The sequence below is a fragment of the Phyllostomus hastatus genome, unplaced genomic scaffold (genome assembly GCF_019186645.2).
Source record: "Phyllostomus hastatus isolate PE091 unplaced genomic scaffold, TTU_PhHast_1.1 phas_contig_64, whole genome shotgun sequence".
In the NCBI taxonomy this organism is placed as follows: Eukaryota; Metazoa; Chordata; class Mammalia; order Chiroptera; family Phyllostomidae; genus Phyllostomus; species Phyllostomus hastatus.
The window spans coordinates 3,561,688-3,581,966 of NW_025333928.1; the positions used below are offsets into that span (position 1 = coordinate 3,561,688).

The window sequence follows — 20,279 nt, forward strand, 5'->3', positions numbered from 1 at the left end:
ACGCTACTGAAGCACCTGGTTGAATTAAGGAAAGAACACCAGAAGCACATCCTGAACACACTCCTACTCTTCACATCAAGTTGCAGAGGGCACGCGCTGTGTATCTGAAGTGCCCCCACAGCCGTCCTCACAGTCCTCTGTCATTGCCCTTCACAGTGCTCCATCAGGTTCACCTGCCCCAGCAGCCTACAAGCTTCCTCGGGGTTCTGGTGCATCACCCAGCACAACACTCAGCAAACAGGCTTGTTGGAAGTACTCACGGTATGATCAGGGGCGCGGACAGAAAATGAAACCTTAGCTAAATTCTACCAAAAAACTGGACTTCCCTGGACAGACTTATTGCCACTAGCATTTCCTAGGTTGCAGGAGTCACCCCTTGGATCCACTACAGCTGGGCCAAAACAGCAGCAGATCCCGAGGACCCGAGAACTAGGCCTGCACCTAGAATGCCCACTCTGAGGCACCGGAGGACGCCAGCCAGTAAAGAAGACACCAAGGAATGGACCATTGTTTTGCAGGGTACCTGACTTTAATTGGCACCTTCGCAGGAGCATTGGGAATTGGACTGGTGATTTGACCCCTGCGGAATACAATCCCATGAAGCGGATCACCCCAGGAATAGTTTATCTCTGTTTGGTCTCTGCATTTGGGTTTATTGTATGCTTTGCTTAACAAATGCTGCCCCTGTCTCAGCCCCAGCCTGCAAATGCAATACCCCCGGGCATAGGATTATGCTCAGCGGTAGAGTAATCTCTTGCTATCTCCCAAGGTCAGCTTTCAGCTCCTCCACTGACATGCCATTGGGTTGCGTTCAGCCACAGCAATCCCTCTGTACTTGGGGAGGGAAGGTATACCAGACTGGAGTGATATCCAGAACCATAGGATACCAGACCTGGAGGTGTCAGGCATATGGGACCCTGCATTCTCCGGACCTTGGTCCAACACTTGAGGCTACAGTGACTTGTAGGGCAGCCGCCAAAGTGTTAGCCTTCCAATGGTACCAACACCAGTATCAGCAGTTGCAACCCTCCCAAGGACCTCAGCCATATAGCCAGGTATATAGTGATGCTAAAGGGATAAAAACACCTTAGAGCATCAAAGGGGGTAATGTGACAGGACATAGCTGAGCAGTAGCTATTCTTAGGTAGGAGCTGACCAGCAGCCATTCCCGGATAAACAGTTATCTCAAGGTAGTACACTAACCCCGGTTTTAGCAGCTGCACTCCTTCCCCTCCTCCTCCTGCCTGTGTAACAAGCATATAAAGGAAACTCCAGCTTGAGCTCATTGTTCAGAATTTGGGGTTTCTCCTCTGAGCCCGCATGCATAATAAAGGTTCGTGCTCCGCCATCTCTCCCGCGTGTGTTATTTTCCACAACTCTAGTGCAGTTAAATTGAAACCATTTTCTAAATAAACCTAGGAGAATGTTAGCATTAGGGAATCCATGAACTGTGTCACTCCTTAGTTGCACATTGGGTAGCAGCAGAAATTCAGGCACAGGAACACGGAAAACCCTTCAGTTTTGAAAGGTTGCTAGGTCTCCCCGAGCTATAAATGATCAAAGAAACATCCGGGTAAATACTGCTCCCAGAACTTAGTTCGCTTTAAGAGTGTTGTGCTCAACTTCCGTCTGTTAATTGCAGTCGGAGACACTAATTTGGGGTCTCCGTTTTTGGACAGGATCAACAGTACATTAAAACATCCCAGTTGCAGCATCTCCCAACAAAGGCAGCGCTTTTACTGATACCTCTTAGAAGCCGGTTGTAAATGGCCTGGCTTGGGGGACCAGGTGGAGTGGTATCCTTTCCCCAAATTCCTGTCTGGTTTGCAGCCCTGGCAAATAAGGATGGACACCCCTGGGTCTGGCTTGTGGGCTCCTAATGTAAACAGGAAGCCACGTAGCTGAGCCAGTAACAGCTAACAACTGGCAGCGTCAGTCTCCAAGACTGTGGTCTGAGGGTTGGGAGAGAGGAGACTCCGCTCCATAGCCCGAGCCAATTTGCACAACCAGGTGAAAGTCGATCGGGGTTGGGGGATGAGCAGCCCAGAGATAACCACTAAGGCAAGGAAAGACCAGAAGTCCTGCCTGGTAGCACCACCTTAGACGGACCGGGAGATTTCAGTTACCCTCTTCGAAAGGGATCTCACCCGCCGTAAAAAAAATTAAAACGACCCCCCCCAACACACACACACACACACACACACACACACACACACACACACACACATATTTCCGGAGTACAGGAGGAGACCGAGTACATAGCTGCGCTCCGGGAGAAAGCGCGCTCCCCTAGTTCCGCTTCCCCGCCCGTTCCGCTGTCTGATTGGGCGGAAAGCAGGCCTCCCGGGCAGTACGCGCTCCCCTGCTTGTTTGTGCTTCGGCTGGAAACACGCGCCGGCGGCTGCGGCGTTCCGTGGCAGGAAGGGAAAGAGAGGCGGGAAGGCTGCGTGCAGCCCGCCCCTCTACTCTCCCGCCTCAGCCGCGCACGGGCTGAATGGACAAGTAGGACAAGATGTCTCGAGCCCCGGCGGCGGCGGCGGCGGCCCGAGGCGGCGGCGCGTCCTGCTCTTCACCTCGGCGCCGGCAGTGATCGGACTCAGCGGCCGCTGCCCCTGATGAGACTATTGGCGGGCTGGCTGTGCCTCAGCCTGGCGTCCGTGTGGCTGGCGCGGAGGATGTGGACGCTGCGGAGCCCGCTCACCCGCTCCCTGTACGTGAACATGACGAGCGGCCCCGGTGGGCCGGCGGCGCCAGCGGGCGGCAGGAAGGAGAACCACCAGGTACCGGCCTGGCCCGCGGGGCGGGGGCGTGGCGGCCGGGCCTTGCGGCGCTTGGCGGCCATTGTGAGGGGCTGCGGCCTCGGCCCAGCGAAAAGTTCCCCTGCCGGGCGCTCGGCGGAGGGTGCCTTTCGTTCTCCCCCCGGCTGCTGAGATCCCTTGTATCCCCGCCGCAGGCCGAGCGTGGGCGCCCCAGGCCCCGCATTGTTCCCGCGCCCCAGGCGGTTGCTGCAGACTCGACCACCTCGGCCCCCAGCGGTGGGCACTCGTTTGGCACCAGGTCTGAGGTATAAACAAGCAGACCAAGCCCGTCACGTCGCACACTCTCCATACCCCCGAAGAGCCGGCCCCTCTATTTGTCTGGTTGAACCTGTGATCATACAAAGGGTCACACAGAAATGTAACAGTGCGTCGCCACTCAACTCTCCACGCGTATTCGGGTATCATTTGTCCGAAGCACAAACTATTTGACAGGCCCTTGCACCCACCCCACCCAGTCTTCCGCTCCTACCTGAGAGAACAACTCCAAATTGAGGTGTTGTCTGACCAGAAAGATGTGGTAGGAACGGAGGAGATGGAAGCTTTTACTGGCAGGGTTAGGTAGTGGGGCCGGTTTGGCCGCTTAGCTTTGTGCTGTTCAAAGATATATGTGCAGGCCAGCTGTGGAATTAAGGGTGAGATATTTCATGTTTGACCGTACTGTAATTTACAGTTTACATTCATTGGAGAGGCTTTTGACCTCTGCCAGAGTGTTGGCTCGTAATAGCTAGCGTTTATAGTAGTTTGCCTTTCCAGAGAGCAGAATCCAATTCTTAGTCCCCATTTTGTCTCATTATTTTCATAGATTTATCATTTTCCTATGTTGCTTTTCTCATTATGTATGCCAGGTGTTCAGCGAGTTTACACTAAGATTGATTTCATGCGTTTTAATGATAATAAAGAATTATCTAAGGAGGTAAAAGAATTTACTTAGAAAAGTAGCGTTTAGTTCTTAAATAGGAAATATTTACACTGGCCATTTTTCTATGTTTAAAGGAAATCATAAATTTCCATAATCTTTTTTTATATATATATATTTTTTAAGATTTTATTTATTTATTTTTAGAGAGGGAAGTGAGGGAGATAGAGAGAGAGAAACATCAATGTGGGGTTGCTGGGGGTTATGGCCTGCAACCCAGGCATATACCCTGGCTGGGAATCGAACCTGTGACACTTTGGTTCACAGCCTGCACTCAATCCACTGAGCTATGCCAGCCAGGGCAAACTTCTGTAATCTTTTTGGTAATCCCACAGCTATTGCAATTTGTTAGGTAATAACACTTATGATACTGTGAGGAGTGTGCATAAACCTAGTAGGTGATCTTAAGTTGTAAAACGACATTCTTTGCTATGGACTAATTACACTAGTCATTAATTACACTAGTCATTTTTAGATTAATTACACTAGTCAACTCTGAAGTAGTGTAGTGATAATGTACAATTGCCAAAATGTCACATTTCCATATGGGAAATACACACAGATAGTGGTGTAAAATGAATTAAAAAGTCATTTTCAGCAGGTAGTAGAAATATGGTTCTGGATAGGGTAAAAAGGAGGCTTATTTCCGCTGAAGTGAAATTATGGGTGAGTGAGTCTCTTAGCTGGAGATGTTCTAACACTTGTGACTACCTCTTCTGCAGCACACTTAGTATGTCTTATGTGCTCATAAAGTTGGGCATATTTTAAAAATTGAAAAACTGTAAACTCTTTGATTTTTATGGAACCTGGGTAGAATTATAACTGTAGATACAGCCTTAGAATATCTCCTAACAGAGGTTACTTTCTGATGGTATATGTTTTTAAAGCTGCATCTGTCAGATTCTAAGGAAAATTAATACTGGTTTCAGATACCTCATTTACTTCATTATGCTTCGGGGATATTTAGGTGTGCATGTTTATGTGAATGTGTTCGTGTGTGGGTGTATGTGTGGTTTGTGTGTGTTTCAACCAGTTGCACAAACAATTTGGTAGTTAATTTCTTCAAGGTGAAGACTAATTTGGTGATTTTGAAATAGTTAGGGGGAGATACATCTCTTTTCCTTAGAATAATCAATCCAGACATTTTGAGATGATACAGTCACATTATGAAAGTATCCACAAATAAGGTTAAAATGGGCAAAAGAAATGTGTATGGAAACCACAGTGAGGTTAGGTAAAATAGGAGACTGTCTTCTTTGCTTTATAAGGGGTGGGGCAAAAGTAGGTTTATAATTGTGAGTATGGGGAACAGTTTATTTTTCTATTATTATTTATTAATGTATTCTGTACAAACATCTGTAAACCTACTTTTGCCCCAACCTGTATTCCAGGATCTTGGATTTGCTTTACAAACTTTGTTGCTTGTGAAATAGCAACTCTAATGGTTCCCCTCACCCCATCAAATTAATAGTTTTCCACAAGGTCTTGTGTTCAGTTGAGTATGTGGGTTCCATAGCCAGACACATCTGATTCTTTTGGAGTTGCATGAAAATAGGATTATGGATTTGATTGCCCCGTACTTAGCACAGCTTTCCTTATGGTTATTTTATTAAGAAGCTACGGTGGAAGATTCTATGGTTAAAATAATTCTCCACCACTTTGGCACTTGGGCAATGTCTATACATTAACAATTGCTATTTAGTAACTATAGCCTACAGATGCAAGCCTTCTTTGAGCTAAACCAACTTTAAAACTATTGTAGTAGCACCATTTTTGTAACTTGGTTTGGTGTGCTGGCTTCAAAACTAAGATTCTGTTTTACTTTGGATAAGAGAAGCGGGATCAGCTTTTAGAGCAAGGATGTATTTGGTGGGCTGTTGCGGCCACCGACCGGCAGTGACCTCAGAACGCTGCAGATGGCTTGTCGAAACACGAGAAAAACATACACAGAGATAACTGAGTCCTGTGGAGAAACAGGGACGAAACGGCCACTCTCTAGTGGGAAGCGCCTTGTTCCCCCACCCGACAGGCTTTTATTGTGTTCATTTGCATAAGAATTCAGGTAAAGCTCATTGCTCATTGCCAGGAAGTAAGGATCGAACAACAGATAACAAGGAGCTCTGAGGGCCTATTTTGAGTCAGGGTCAAAGAGCTGTTAAACTTTAAGGAACAAACTTACTTCTTCCTTGGACCCTTATCATTCAACTGAGAGCATTCTAAACAAAGCAGGCTTCACAGGATTTTACATATTCTTTCTTAGGCCTGATCACCTGGGGAACCTGCCCTTTCCAGCACAGAGCGGCACCACCCTGTCATTGTTTCAGGCTTAGGTGGAGCAAGGGAACTAAGGCAACCAAGGCAACCAAGAGATAAGATTTTCTCACAGACAATGAAGACTCAGGTTTTGTCAAAGCTGAGGGGCAAGGGTCCATCACCCCCTTTTGCTGTAGCCTCCAAAGTCCTTCCTTGGGGGCCTCCCATGTGATCGTGCCTGTCTTAGGTCATGCCCCCCTTGGGGAATCTTACCCATCATTGGCTAACCAACCTAGCATTGGGGGCCAGTTATAGATGAAGTAAAAGGAGCAGAAGCAGTGCTCCTGCCAGGGAGATAAGCCTGTCTCCTTGGTGGCTTATGGTTCCAAGGTCGTTCCCTCAGCCTTAGCCTTGGTGGGGGTTATAGCTTCTGATATCAGGCAGGGCAGTTCCCAACAGTGGGCCAAATTGGGCTCACTGACTTTTTTTGTACAGCATGTGAAGTAAATTACATGTTTAAGTGGTTGCAAAAAATTGCATTATTTTGTAACGTGAAAATTTCTTATATGAAATTCAGATTTCAGTGTCAACAAAACAATTTTGTTGGAACAGAGCCACCACATTCATTTGCCTGTTGTCTATGAGTCCTTCCAGCCTATGTCAGCAGAGTAATAGTTGCTACTTGGTGACCTGCAAGCCTGAAATATTTACTATCTGGTCCTTTACAGCATTTTCTCCAGAGAAAAATTTAGATTTCTTAATCAGCACATTCTTAATCTCAGGTTTCAAGGTGGGTAGATTGATGCATTGGGGAGAGATAATTTATGTCATTTTTCTGTATTGGCAGACTTGGGCCTTCAAAAGAAAGTAGCAACAAAAACTTTGGATCTAGTCTTTTCTATGCATTATACCTAGTACTTTACATTGATGCAACTATTGAAACTTGAAAGAACTTGTAGGCCTCACTAACTAGGTTCCCGGTAATAACAGTCATTCAATAGCATCTTAATTGGTGGAATGAAAAGAGAATTGTTACAGAACTCCCTAGAACCAAGACAGGACATTTTCTCCAGATGATTTACTGCATGGCTTTTTACAAGCACAAGCAACATTCAGTATCTGCAGTTATTAAGGTGTAACCTCCAATTGCATGTGTCTGTTTGAATTATTTTTTTACCTTCTTATATAAGCTTAGGACTGTGCTATGCCACAAGTGATGATGGATTAAAGATAGAATTACTCTATGTGGGTTTTTTTCCCGAATGGAAAAATACTTGGACAGCACAGCCAGAGGTCAGAGGTTGTGCTAACGGACAGATTTGGTCTCCTGACTCCCCATTTATCTGTGGAGGTGGACTGAAGTTGGGCATGAGTTAACAGTGCTCAAGGCAGTCAGCCAAACAGATGGACTCGTGTCTTCCTCTGAACTACCTTCGAGAGTCTGGAGGCCTTTGCAGCTGAATACTAGAGATTTTGAAGAGTTCTTTCCTTCCTTATAACCTGTGCTGAAACCCTAAACAAGTGCTTGCTTCAGTTTCCTGGAACTGAACTGCTATTTCTCTCCTTCTGTATATACCAGGGGCCTTTATGTGCCCTAGGAGACCTTCAAAAGCCAACTCTGTAGAGATATTGACCTCAAAACACTATCTGAGATTTGTGAGTTAAACAAGGACGGTAACTTCCAGTAAAAGACTCTTGTTTAGACCCTATGAAGCTTTGTTCACACCTCAGGATTATAAAATACTAACAGTATTTGAAATGAAGGTGGACAATTATTTATGAAATCAAAGCTGAAGCAACTTAATTTAATCTGTATAAATTGTTCCTGTGCATGGATGTGAGGGTACCTTGTTACTTCACACATTGAAATCTCAGCTAAAGAGCTTGTTGGGTTGGTTTGTATCATTAGAAAAATAATGAGTGGTTTGCCTGTTTATGCCTGTGCTGTGTTTAGATGCATGAAGGTGTCATTGGTGAAATGTGTGCACTGATTTGGTTGCACTGCAGAAACTTAGAATGTGGCTTTTGAATCTTCAGCTGTCAAGGTCAATGTCATTGGGCTTGATCTGACTACTCCCTGTAGTAGAAAAGATTCTGTGTTCATGGGCCCCATGAGTGGAGCCATTCTGATGGTTTTTAGTGGCCCTGAATGTCTCAGGTCTTTGGTTGCTTACTGCTTTTAAGAAGGACTGTGTGCCCAGACCAACAATGTGGTTTTTAGGCATTCCCTTGAACTTTAGTTTTTCTCTGACCAAATTTTGTGGATCTTGGACAGCAAGTTCCCAGGAAGAAAATCTGCAGTTATTGGGCTACTGTTGTGTTGTGTGCACTTTAAATATATTATCCCTTCTAATCCTCATGACAACTCTGGGAAGTAAGTGGCTCACCCCCACTTTACAGATAGAAGGTTGAAGCTAAGAGAGATGAGACGTGATCAAAAGTACAGTTCATCTATGGCAGAGTTGGGTTTTGAGCCCTGGTCTGTCTCCTTTTTTTCCCGCTAGTTCACAATACCACTCCAGGGAAACCTGTGAAATAGGCTGCCCTCTCAATAGGAGATGGCCCCTACTTCTGTGGCCCTCTGTATGGATGGTGAATTATGTAGAGGTGTGCCAAAACACTAGTCAAGAGTTATTTGCAGTTTGAGTTAAACAAGGGTGGGACAACTGTTCCAAATACTGGCATTCATCTAGTTTGTATGCTTTTCATCAAGTTTAATATGGGGTGGGGGAAAGACCTTACCTGTGGTGTTTTTTTTTTTTTTTCTGTCACCAACTAATTCTTCAGTTCTATGATATCAACTAGATGTCCTACACTAATGACTGGAGTTAGTGTCAGTTCACATGTTTAAGGGCTCAGTCCCACAAGATTGCCCTCACTTTAGATGCTCGCTGCCAGTCATGGTCCATTTGGCTACAAATTCTGAGATTCCCCTCAGGTTAGATAATTTGCTGGAAAGACTCAACACAGAGTTTAAGATAACACTTTACTTGTGTTTACTGGTTTATTATAAAGGATACAACTCAGGTACTGCCAAAGAGGAGGAGACACAGACGGCCAGGTTTAGGGGTGGGGACTAACACAGACCTTTCATGCCCTCTCCCGGTGCACCACCCTCCCAGCACACCAGTGTGTTCAGCAGCATGTATGCCCAGAATCCTATTTAGGAGTTTTATGAAAGCTTCATGATTAGGTGTGATTTAAATCACTGGCCTTTAGTTATTGAGCTCAGTCTCCAGCCCCTCACCCTTTCTGAAGGTATGAGCTGGGCTGAAAGTTCCAACTTGAGTGATAAGTTATTCTTATTACTCAAGAGGTTTTAGGGACTCTGTGCCTGGAACTGAGGATAAAGGCCAAATATTTACTTATTATACCACATTACCGAAAATCAGGAAGTTGTTTTTTTAAATAACTTTCTAGTTCTGCTAATGTGCTCAAGTCCTTTATATTTTGGAATAAAAGACTGTTATATCATACAACTCATGTTTGACTGATTGAGGAACTCCAAAAAAATAATTTCAAAAAAGTTTTTATCTATGTCCCTCAGCCTGATAAGCAAAGATAATTTTGTAGGAATATTGCATTTCTGCTTTGAAAGAATGATTCACCATTCAAGATTATGTAAAGATTAGGAGATGCTCATAATGAAGTCTTTAAGAGAGGACCTAATACTCCATTACTTTGATTAATGTCACCCAATATATGTGCAGACCTCCTGTCATGTACCTGATTTGGCTGTTTATTGTTTGGCTAATTATTTGCATCTTTGCAGTCTTGTTGCTGTCATTTTTAGAAGATGTATGTTTAGTTATCACATCCTACTTTATACTTGGCATCAGCAGATGATTGCATTACTCTGGGTTGATTAGTTTGGTATTCAAAAGATTTACTTATTCTTTAGATTGAACAAAATTTGAGTGGGCTTTAAAGGAAGATGCTAATATGAGGCATTTTCATGTACTGTGGTCTTCAGCTGGAGTCCAGCCTGGTACATGGTCCTTCCAATGTGAAAATTTAACAAGCATAATACTTTGATCTTATCTGTGCACCTTTGTCTTTGTGGTCTTTAAGGAGCACACATTCAAAGAACTCATCTGCTTGAAAGTGCGCATGAACCCACAAACAGGTCACCCTTTGCTGTGAGCTCATTGCACCTTTTCATTGAAGCTGGGTTGCCTCAGAGGCAACTTCAGGGAGATTGCCAAGGGTTGCAGTGGCTCCCTCGATGATTTGCTCTCTAGTCAGCATCTTACCTTAAGGGCAAGGTGGCTGCTCATTTAAGGCCTGAAGGTCCTGGGCAAGATCATAACCCATTACTTGTTTTCACTTTGTTTCTGATTCCCCCTCTGGACCCTAAATTCCCTAGACCACTGGTAAGTTTAGATGGTTAGGAAACACTACCAGAAGGTCAGAACAATGATATTTTCTCGGTAAACCCATCTACAGTTCTTAAGCAGTGGTGATTTTGGCTCTCAGGGACATTGGCAATGTCTGGAACATTTTGGCTTGTCACAATTAGGGGAGTGCTACTGGTATCTGATGGGTAGATGCCAGGGCTGCTGCTAAACATCCTGCAGTGCATAGGACAGCCTAATGACAAGGATTATCCAGGCCCAGATATCAGTAGTGTTGAGAAACCTTGTTCTATAATAATTTAGTTGCTATCTAGATCAGGTTATCTTTTCTGTAAATAAATCCAGTCCAGTTTAATTGGGCAGAAGAAGCCTGCTTTTCTTTTGTGAAAGTGAATCTTAAGCAGACACGCTGGGTAGAGGGGAAGAGAAGCTTCTTTTAAAGAAACTGCTTTTAAAAGAAGCTTCTTATAAAACAACATACATCTGTTGAACAGGAACTTAAATCAGCTGGAGTTGCCCAGGGATCCCAGGCTTCCCATTATTCAGAAGTAAATGGGTGTCTGGTAAAAAGTAGGTGCTCAGTCAGTGTCCTCCTTTTTGCTTGCTCATGGTAATACAATTTTGTGGTGGGTGGATAGATTTAACCACTGTTTGCAGAACTGGATTTAAGAAAGGCCTTGCAAAACCCTTGGAGATTTAAAAGTTGACAGAAGCCCAGTGACAGCTGGTTATCCTTAGGTTCCCTCCAGGATTTTGCTAGACACTCCAAATTCTGTTAGACTGCCCATGCTTTTTAAAAAAGAGATTATTTATTTATTTATTTTTAGAGAGAGGGGAAGGAAAAGAGAGGAACATCAGTGTGTAGTTGCCTCTCACGCACCCCACACTGGCAACCTAGGCATGTGCCCTGACTGGGAATTGAGCCCCTTTTGGTTCACAGACCCATGCTCATCCAACTGAGCTACCCCAGCCAGAGCAGGCTGCCTGTAATTTTTAGCAATTCATTTGATGAACATTTATTATTCTTCTGAATCTGTGCCAGGTGCTGAAGTCAGTCGTCATCCTTATTTTATGAAACTTTAGGTCTACCTTGGAAAGTTGACACTGAATATGCAAGTAATTAGCTGTTCAGTTTACTGGTCCTAAATGTCACTGAAGAGACATATGGGCTATATGAGAGGGTATTAGAATGGGCGGGATGCAACCAAGTCTAGAAGTTAAGGGAAACATAGTTGAAGAAACATTTAGGCACAGGTCAAGTTAACCAGGTGAAGAGGGAATGGGTTGGGGTGGTAAGAAGTGTAGAGGACAGAGCAAATACCATGTGAGACAGCTGTGGGAAAGGAGCCTTCCAGAAAGAAAAGTGTAGGGTCTTGTGACATAGGGGCCAGGTGTTAATGGGTTGGTAGGGACTCGAGGTGAGGCTTTGGCAGAATGGACAAATTCCATAGTGCCTCATAAGCCAGACTGAGCATTTTGGATTTTATCCTGAGACTTCTGTGAAATAGGAAAGTGACATGATCAGATTTGCACTAAAAAGTTGCATTTTTAAAGAACTTTGCTTGATCACTTAAAAGTTCAAACCACTTTTAATTTCTGGAAGATCAGAATCTAGATTTGTGTGTATTTAAAAAAAACAGATTTAGGCCCTGGCTGGTGTAGCTCAGTGGATCGAGCACAAGCCTGCAAATCAGAGGGTTGCTGATTCGATTCCCAGTCAGGGCCACATGCCTAGGTTGCAGGCCAGTTCCCCAGTTGAGGGGCACATGAGAAGCAACCACATGTTGATGTTTCTCTCCCTCTCTTTCTCCTTCCCCTCCCCTCTCTCTAAAAATAAATAAAATCTTAAAAAAACAAGACTCAACTTTAAAAAAAATTTAAAAAACAGCTTTGTTGAGATATACTTTCATGTACCATAAAATCCATTCTTTTAAAATATCCAATTTATTGGTTTTTAGTACTGTATATTCAGAGCTGTGCCACCATCACAACTCTAACTTCAGAATATTTCCATCACTTCAAAAAGAAACCCACTAGCAGACAACTTCCCATGGTTTCCTCCCATCACCCCTTAGTACTCACAGTCTAATTTCTGTCTCTGGATCTTTCTATTCTAGATAATTCATGTAAATGAAATTGTGTAGTTTGTGGCCTTTTGTGATTGGATTATTTCACTTAGCATAATGTTTTCAAAGTTTATCCATGTCTTTGCATGAACCTGTCTTTCCTTCCTTTTTATGGCAGAATAGTATATATACTCTTGTATCTATTCATTAGTTGATGGTCATTTGGGTTTTTACCACATTTTGGTGATTATGAAGAATGCTGCCATGGAGTTAACAGTTTGTTATCATGCAAATAGTCAGGAGAAACATGGACTTTCAACCTTTATCTTTAAAGAGAGGGCTTTGGTCTTTATTCTGTATACATTTTGTTCAGTAAGCCATTTCTTTTCTGAAAGATGTACGTGGCAGTAAAGGTTCAACCACGTGTATTAATGTTGATGAGTTGAGAGAAATACTGTTAAAAATGTGGGTTTTTCTTTTAGCATTTGAAAACAATGCTCTCAGTTAATATTGCCACGTATTGCTTAGTTTTGCAAGTTAGAGTCCATTGTTGTTCCAGTTTTCCACTTACAAATGGATGCCAAAGAATTCTTAGCCCTTTGGTTTCACCTGAATGACTTGTAGTCCACATTAATATAATGTATCTGATTGCCTGTTACCAAGGAGATGACTTTCATCTTGATTAGTAACTTCAGAGAATGAAAAATAAATGTCAGAGTGGCATTAGTATTACAGAGTTCAGAATGTACATCAGGAGGTCACAAGTATTAAAAAATGGTTTATGACCTGCATGGGGCATACCTTGAGGTATAGTGAGTATTAAGAACTAGTTAATGATTAAGGACGAACATTTTTAGATGAAGGAAAAAGTATAAGCAGTGAATGTAAGAAGCTTCAGAGCTTGTCATATACTTGTAAAAATAAAATTAGTCTTTAGGTTCAAGCAGTTTTGGTAACAATGTTTAAATGGTAAATTAAAACAAATCAATCAACAATTGGAAGGATTTGGTTTATCTAGTTTAGGGTACAGGATTTGTATAAAGATTAGTCAATCTTTGAAATTTTAATGTACCTGTTTGCTTATTTTGTACTGGTTTATAACTACGCAAGATTTTACCCACATTTAGTAAGCTTAGGATGACTAGAAAATTGGTCTACCAATAGTGTCAGCGGTTGTGGGACACCTACTGCTGATACAGAGTCATATTTGTTAGGGGGAAACAAGTTGCTTTTGGCTCCTTACTGGGAAAAATTGATTTTTTTTAGCAGATAATTGATTAATAGTAACTGACTGGCTCTATGGTTTCATCATTGTACTTCATGGGCTTAGTCTTTTTTTAAGAATTGTATTTTACTCATTATGCTATTATAGTCATCCTGATTTTTCCCCCTTTGCCGCCTCAACCCAGTACCCCCTACTCCCTCAGACAATCCCCACACCATTTTTCATGTCCATGGGACATACATTTAAGTTCTTTGGCTACTCCATTTCCTATACTATATGTTACATTCCCCTGGCTATTCTGTAACTACCTATTTATACTTCTTAATCCTCTCACCTCTTTACCCATTCCCCAAGTGCCCCTCCCATCTGGCACCATCAAAACACCCTCCATATCTATGATTCTGACTCTGTTCTTCTTTGCTTAGTTTGTTTTTTAGATTCAATTATTGATAGATACGTATTTTTGCCATTTTATTGTTCATAGTTTTGATCTTTTCCTGAAATTAAGTCCCTTTAACATTTCATATGATAATGGTTTGGTGATGATGGACTCCTTTAATTTTTTTTCTTGTCTAGGAAGCTCTTTATCTGCCCTTTGATTCCAAATGATAGCTTTGCTGGGTAGAGCAATCTTGGCTGTAGGTCCCTGCTTTTTATGACTTTGAATATTTCTTGCCAATCCCTTCTAGCCTGAAAGGTTTCTTTTTTTAAGAAAGATTTTATTTTTTTTTAGACAGAGGGGAAAGGAGGGACAAAGGGAGAGGAAAATCAATGTGTGGTTGCCTCTCCTGCACCCCCTACCAAGGACCTGGCCTGCAACTGAGGCATGTTGCCTGACTGGGAATCAAAGCAGTGGCCCTTTGGTTCACAGGCCAGCACCCAGTCCATTTAGCCACACCAGCCAGGACCAAAGTTTCTTTTGAGAAATCACCTGGCAGTCTTAGGAGAAATCCCCTGTAGGTAACTAATTACTTTGCTCTTGCTGTTTTTAAGGTTCTCTCTTTATCTTTATAAGCTTTGGCATTTTAATTATGATGTGTCTTGGAGGGGACCTCTTTGCATCCACCTTGTTTGGGACCCTCTCAGCTTCCTAGACCTGCATGTCTACTTCCTTCACCAAATTAGGGAAGTTTTCTTTCAACATTTTTTCAAATAGATTTCCAGTTTTTTGCTCTTTCTCTTCTCCTTCTGGCACCCCTACGATGTGAATGTTGGACCTCTTGAAGTTGTCCCAGAGGCTATTTATACTATCCTCATTTTTTTGGATTCTTTTTTCTTGTTGTTTTGATTGGTTGTTCTGATTTGCTTCCTTATGTTCCAAATCATTGATTTGATTCTCTGCTTCATCCATTCTCTGTTGTTTCCCTGTAAATTGTTCTTTATTTAAATGAGTGTGTCCTTTGTTTCTGACTGGATCTTTTATGCTGTTGAGGTCCTTACTAACTTCCTTGAGCATCCTTATAACCAGTATTTTGAACTCTGCATCTGACAGATTGCTTATCTCTATTTCATTTAGCTCTTTTTCTGGAGTTTTGATCTGTTTTATTTGTTTGTTTGGGCCATGTTTCTTTGTCTCCTCATTTTGACAGCCTCCCTGTGTTTGTTTCTGTGTATTATATTAGGTCAAGCTGCTTTGACTCCATGTCTTGGTAGTGTGGCCTAATACAGTAGGTGTCCTGTAGGGTTTAGTGGCACACCCTCCCTTTACACCCAAACTGGGTATTCAAGGTGTGCCCTCTTTATGGGCTGAGTATACTCTTCTCTTTTAGTTGAGCCTCGGTTGCTGTTGGCACATCAGTAGGAGGGATTACCCAGGCCAGTCAGCTGCAAGGACCAGCTGTGACCTCTTACCACCAACCTGCACCCTCTGTGGAGAAAGAACTGTATAGGGGCAGAGTGGTGGTGCTCCAGCATGGTCTGTCGCTGTCCACTGGGTGTGCTGGCTCTGGGGTTTCCCAAGTGGTACAGGCCAAGGTCAGCCCCTCCCCTTGTTTTGCTCAGGGCTGCCCTTCCTGAGCTATAAAGCAATCTGAGATGGCTGCTACTTGTGCTGGGCTTAGAGATTCCCAGGCAAAGCCAGGCTGTGAACCTAGGCTGGCTGCTGCCAGTGCTGGACCTGGGGCTCACTAATGTTACAGGGTGCAGCCAAGAGGGGGGACCCCAAATGGGCATTTGAAATGGGGTCCAGAACTTAAGGTGTCCAGGAGATTTTAAGATGTCTCCATCCCCCCCCCCACCCAGGGTGTGGGTTGGGGGAAGGGACAAATGGAGCAAGGCCATTGAGATCTGTTTTGCATAGCAACAGCCTTGCAGCTACCCTCTGGCGTGGTCATTTAACATATCTATAGCCTTTGGCTGGTCGCTTAGATATGTTAAATAACTGTGATCATCTCTGAGCCAGGGGAATGGAAGTAACTTCCCCACCAAGACGTGACTGGGGCAGATCCCCCAAGCTACAGCGCCTGCATGGGAGCTCAGAGAAGATTGGCTCCAGGACATGGGGGCCACACCTGCCCAGACTCAAGATGGCAGCCCAGTAAAGCTAGAAGGTTATGAATTCTGGCAAGTGAAGCCGAGTGTGGGAGGAGTCGGAAATGAGGCTGCAGAGGAAGATTGGCCGCGGGGATTTAAAACCCAGACTTGGCGGCCATTAGGGGGGAGAACCACGCAGTTTTGGCAGAGTGAGGACTCTCCCTTCCCGCAGCCATAGAAAAGAGAACCACGCGGCTTTGATGGAGTGGAGACTCCTGCATCCCAGAGAGAGAGAACCACGCGGCCTGGACAGAGTGGGGACTCTCCCCTTCCCGCAGCCCTGAAAGGGAGAACCACGAGGCCTGGACAGAGTGGGGACCCCCGCAGCTTTAGAAGGGGGAACCACCACCTGGTTTTAGCAGAGATCCCGCGACTCAGCCGAGGGTGCCGGGAACCCAGGGAGGTCTCCCAGTCGAGAAGGAGGACTAACTAAGAACCAGAGGACTGTCTGAGCCAAGGACTTCATTTTCCTTCCCTGAAATACGGTACTCTGGACTGGGCAAAGGGGGAAGGAAGGACTGTGTCTGTTTGTGGGTGTTTTGGGGGACTTTGGGATTTTTGATAAAGACATTAGGTCACTACTTTAAGTTTGTATAGCATTAAATAAACATTTCCTTTCCTTTTCACGAATCTCTGGCATTGAGAGACGTCTTTCCTCAGGCGGTGGACATGACGGACCTGGGGGCCTTTTAAATAATAGTATATTGTCCCAGGCCCCCCTTGTGTGTTCTGTAACACTAAGGCCAGCTGTTGTTTGTTTGAGAGGATTTAGGAAGTTGTGAAGCTTGAGCCAAGTCCATTTTCCTTTTCCATTCATATGGCTTAGGTGGGCCTGTAAGTTGGGTGATGTGGAATCCCTGGGGATCTCCAGGGCAGGTCAAACAGTGTTAGCCAGGCTGATGGAGTCTCAGATATGGCACCAGTTTGCTGGCCCTGTGGCTCTGTGTGGAGAGGGTTTAGATAAAGGACAATGGCCTCAACTCACCTTGATGCCAGACACTTCAGTTTCTCCCAGTATGTCAGTGATGCCTTTCAAGCTGCTACCCTGGTGCTGGAGCTCAGAGGGAGTGAGTCTGAGTAGGTCAGTCCATGTGTGGTTTCTTTAAGAAGAACTGCTTGGGGCTCCAGAAGTTTCCTCCACTGACTCAATCCCTGCTGGTTTTTGTAGCCAGAAGTTTTGGGGACTCATTTTTCTGGCACTGGATCCCAGGGCTTGGGGGGGCCTGGTGTGGGACTGGGACTCCTCGCTCTGGAGATATCCTTCCCGAATTTTTATCCACCACACGTGGCTGTGGGATCAGACTGCTCTGCGTCTGTGCCTCTCCTACCAGTCTGGATGGATGTAGTTTCTTTAATTCCATAGTTGTCAGACTTCTATTCAACTAGATTTCTAATGGTTCTGAGTGATAGTTATTCTATATTTTAGTTTTAATTTTGATGTGGTTTTGTGAAGATGTGAGCCCCATCTGCCTACACAGCCATCTTGACTGGACTTACTCTTATTTATCAGGCAGTGTTACAGGGAGCTTATTGCAGTTATTGTTGGGTTCTCCTGTGATTTGGCTCCTATAATGAAGATTTGTCTGAATTATCATGTTTAATCCTCTCAGTAGCAGGATAGAAACTAGTAACATTTCTAGTCTACAAGTGAGTGAATAGGGGCTCAGAGATTAAGTGACTTGTCTGAGCTTACACAAGAATGTCAGAGCCAGAACATTAATTATAGGGCTGACAGTACAGCTGATGTACCTTTCAGTCTACTTTCTTTCCCCTTTCTCTGGTTCACTGTACCTAAATGGAAATGGAAAACATTTATTGTGGAAGATTAAATTTCTTCCACAGTGAAGGTTCTTGAATTTTGTTCTAAAATGTGTATTCTGGTTATAGCCTATTTCTAGAAATCTGGTTCTTAGCATATTATCACTTTGTCTTCTTATTGATTGCAGTGTAACCTTAAGTAACTTCTTAATTTTTCTCAAGTGCAGTTTGCCCTGTATGTAAGAATGTTATATGACCTGATAAAGCACACCTCAGTATTTTAAAGGTCTGTATATAGTTTATAGGAAGACAGGCAGCTTAATCTGGTTGCTGGAGTGTTAAACTTTACTGCTTATTCTGACATTTATTTATTTGGTGGTTTTGAGTTAAATCATTGCATTATATGACTTTTGTTTTTTTAACCTAAAAACAAGGTTAATAATGCTGGTTATGGCCCTTTTCTTAAGGTTTTTGTTGTTGTTAAGATTTTATTTATTTACGTTTAGACAGAGGAGAAGGGAGGAAGAAAGAGAGAGAAACATCAATGTGTGGTTGCCTCTAGCACGCCCTGCACCGGGGAACCTGGCCTGCAACCCAGGCATGTGTCCTGACTGGGAATCAAACCAGCGACCCTTGGGTTCACAGGCCAACGCTTAATCCACTGAGTGACACCAGTCAGGGCTGGTTATGGCCTTCTTATGTTGCATCTTAGTGAAGGAGAGGCCAGCAGAGCTTTCCTATATCTGAAGGTCCATAGGGCACTGTGACTGAGTATTGGGCTAGGGTCAGATCACCTGGACTGTCCCTGGCTCTGCCACCTACTAAGCTGCCTGACTTGAATGCCTCTCCCCCATCCCCACTCTCTTCCTACTTCAAGGGTTACAAGACTTAAATGAGAAATTACCTATGAAGAAGTGTTTTATACTTTATAGGTATAAGGGAGGATGATTATTCTCAAAGTGCTATGAGATTATAATATTTGGAAATCTTAGATTTAACTCAGTCTTCTGTGTTTGTTTTTGGACTTCTCAGATAACACTTGAGTTGTATGTTTTAATTTTTCTTCTTTTTTTTTTTTTAGTGGTATGTGTGCAACAGAGAGAAACTATGTGAATCACTCCAGGCTGTGTTTGTTCAGAGTTACCTTGATCAAGGAACACAGATCTTCTTAAACAACAGCATTGAGAAGTCAGGCTGGCTATTTATCCAATTATACCACTCCTTTGTGTCATCTGTTTTTAGTCTGTTTATGTCTAGAACATCTATCAATGGGTAAGTGAATCTTGGATTTTTTTTTTAACCCATAGGTTTAAAAAAGGAAAATGTAAAATAAAAGGAATCTTGTTCAGGAGGTTGACTATCTCGGCTGTGACAACACTTAACTTCTAGAGCAGAGGTAGCAAACACAAGGCCTGTGGGCCAAATCTGGTCCTCCACCTTGTTTCTACCTGGCAGCAGTGCTGAGCTATCTAACTGTTAAGGAGTAGTTACATTTATACAGTCCTAAGATTACATTTGGCCCTTTGAAGGCAACTGCGAGGCTGATGTGGTCCCCCCAATGAAAATGAGTTCAACACCCCTGTGCTAGAGGAAATCCTTGGTGGTAGATCCAGTGTCTTAGCTGTCTGTGCTTAGGCTTTTTAAGTTCACCATAACTTGATAAATAGCCTCACTAATCTTAGTCTGCATTTCTCTGATGGGAAGTACTTAGAGCAGTGCTTCCCAACTTTGGTATCTGCAGGAATCATCTGAGGATCTGGTTACAATGCAGATTCAGAGTCAGTGGGATTAGGGTGGGACCCAAGATTCTGCATTTTAAACAGGTGATACTGTTGCTGCTGCTGATTTAGCAGAGGGAGTAGCAAGATACTTGACCCCAAACCCTTAACAGAGATGGACTGAGGAGTAAGGTCCCAGGAGCAAATTTTGGGGGGATCTGTTTCAACCCAGCAGTGGGTGATGGCTTGTTTTGAGTGAAGACTCCTGTATCTGTTCTTAGATGTCTAGGCTCACCAGACCTTTATAAACTTACTATGGAATTTTTTATCCCTAGAGTGGGTCTCTCACTGAAATCTATGGAAAAAGCTCTAGGAATATTTTTTATCTCTTAGCCACATTTTCAAGCATCCCAAGGCCCAAGAATCCAGAACGCCAAAGAGGAAAGCAGCAGGGCTCAGTACTTTACAAGCCTGCTGGACCACTAAAAGCCACTGGTTTGGAGCCAGTGTCTACTGAATGTCTGTATCCCCAGTTTGTCATTTGTTCCTTAAATATATTTTCCGGTACCATGAGCCATTTCTCAAGATTTCTTACTTGATTTTTTCATTGCTTATGTGAAATTGGTTAAAGTTTGCT

At 43.6% G+C, this 20,279-nt stretch overlaps 1 protein-coding gene across 4 annotated transcripts in view; it reads left to right on the forward strand.

Moving 5' to 3' along the window:
- The first annotated feature begins 2,371 nt into the window (after positions 1-2,371).
- METTL9 (methyltransferase like 9) overlaps positions 2,372-20,279 on the forward strand; it is a 47,806-nt gene continuing 29,898 nt past the window's right edge. For 2 of the 4 annotated variants that reach the window (XR_006786924.1, XM_045849048.1), the window contains exons 1-2: positions 2,372-2,780; positions 19,006-19,196. Coding sequence is in view for 2 of the 4 variants with exons in the window: in XM_045849048.1 (XP_045705004.1) it covers positions 2,616-2,780; positions 19,006-19,196 (356 nt within the window). In the remaining 2 variants the exon portion in view is untranslated. The remainder of the gene's footprint in view (positions 2,781-19,005; positions 19,197-20,279) is intronic. The other 2 variants (XR_006786923.1, XM_045849047.1) reach the window with 1 other exon arrangement.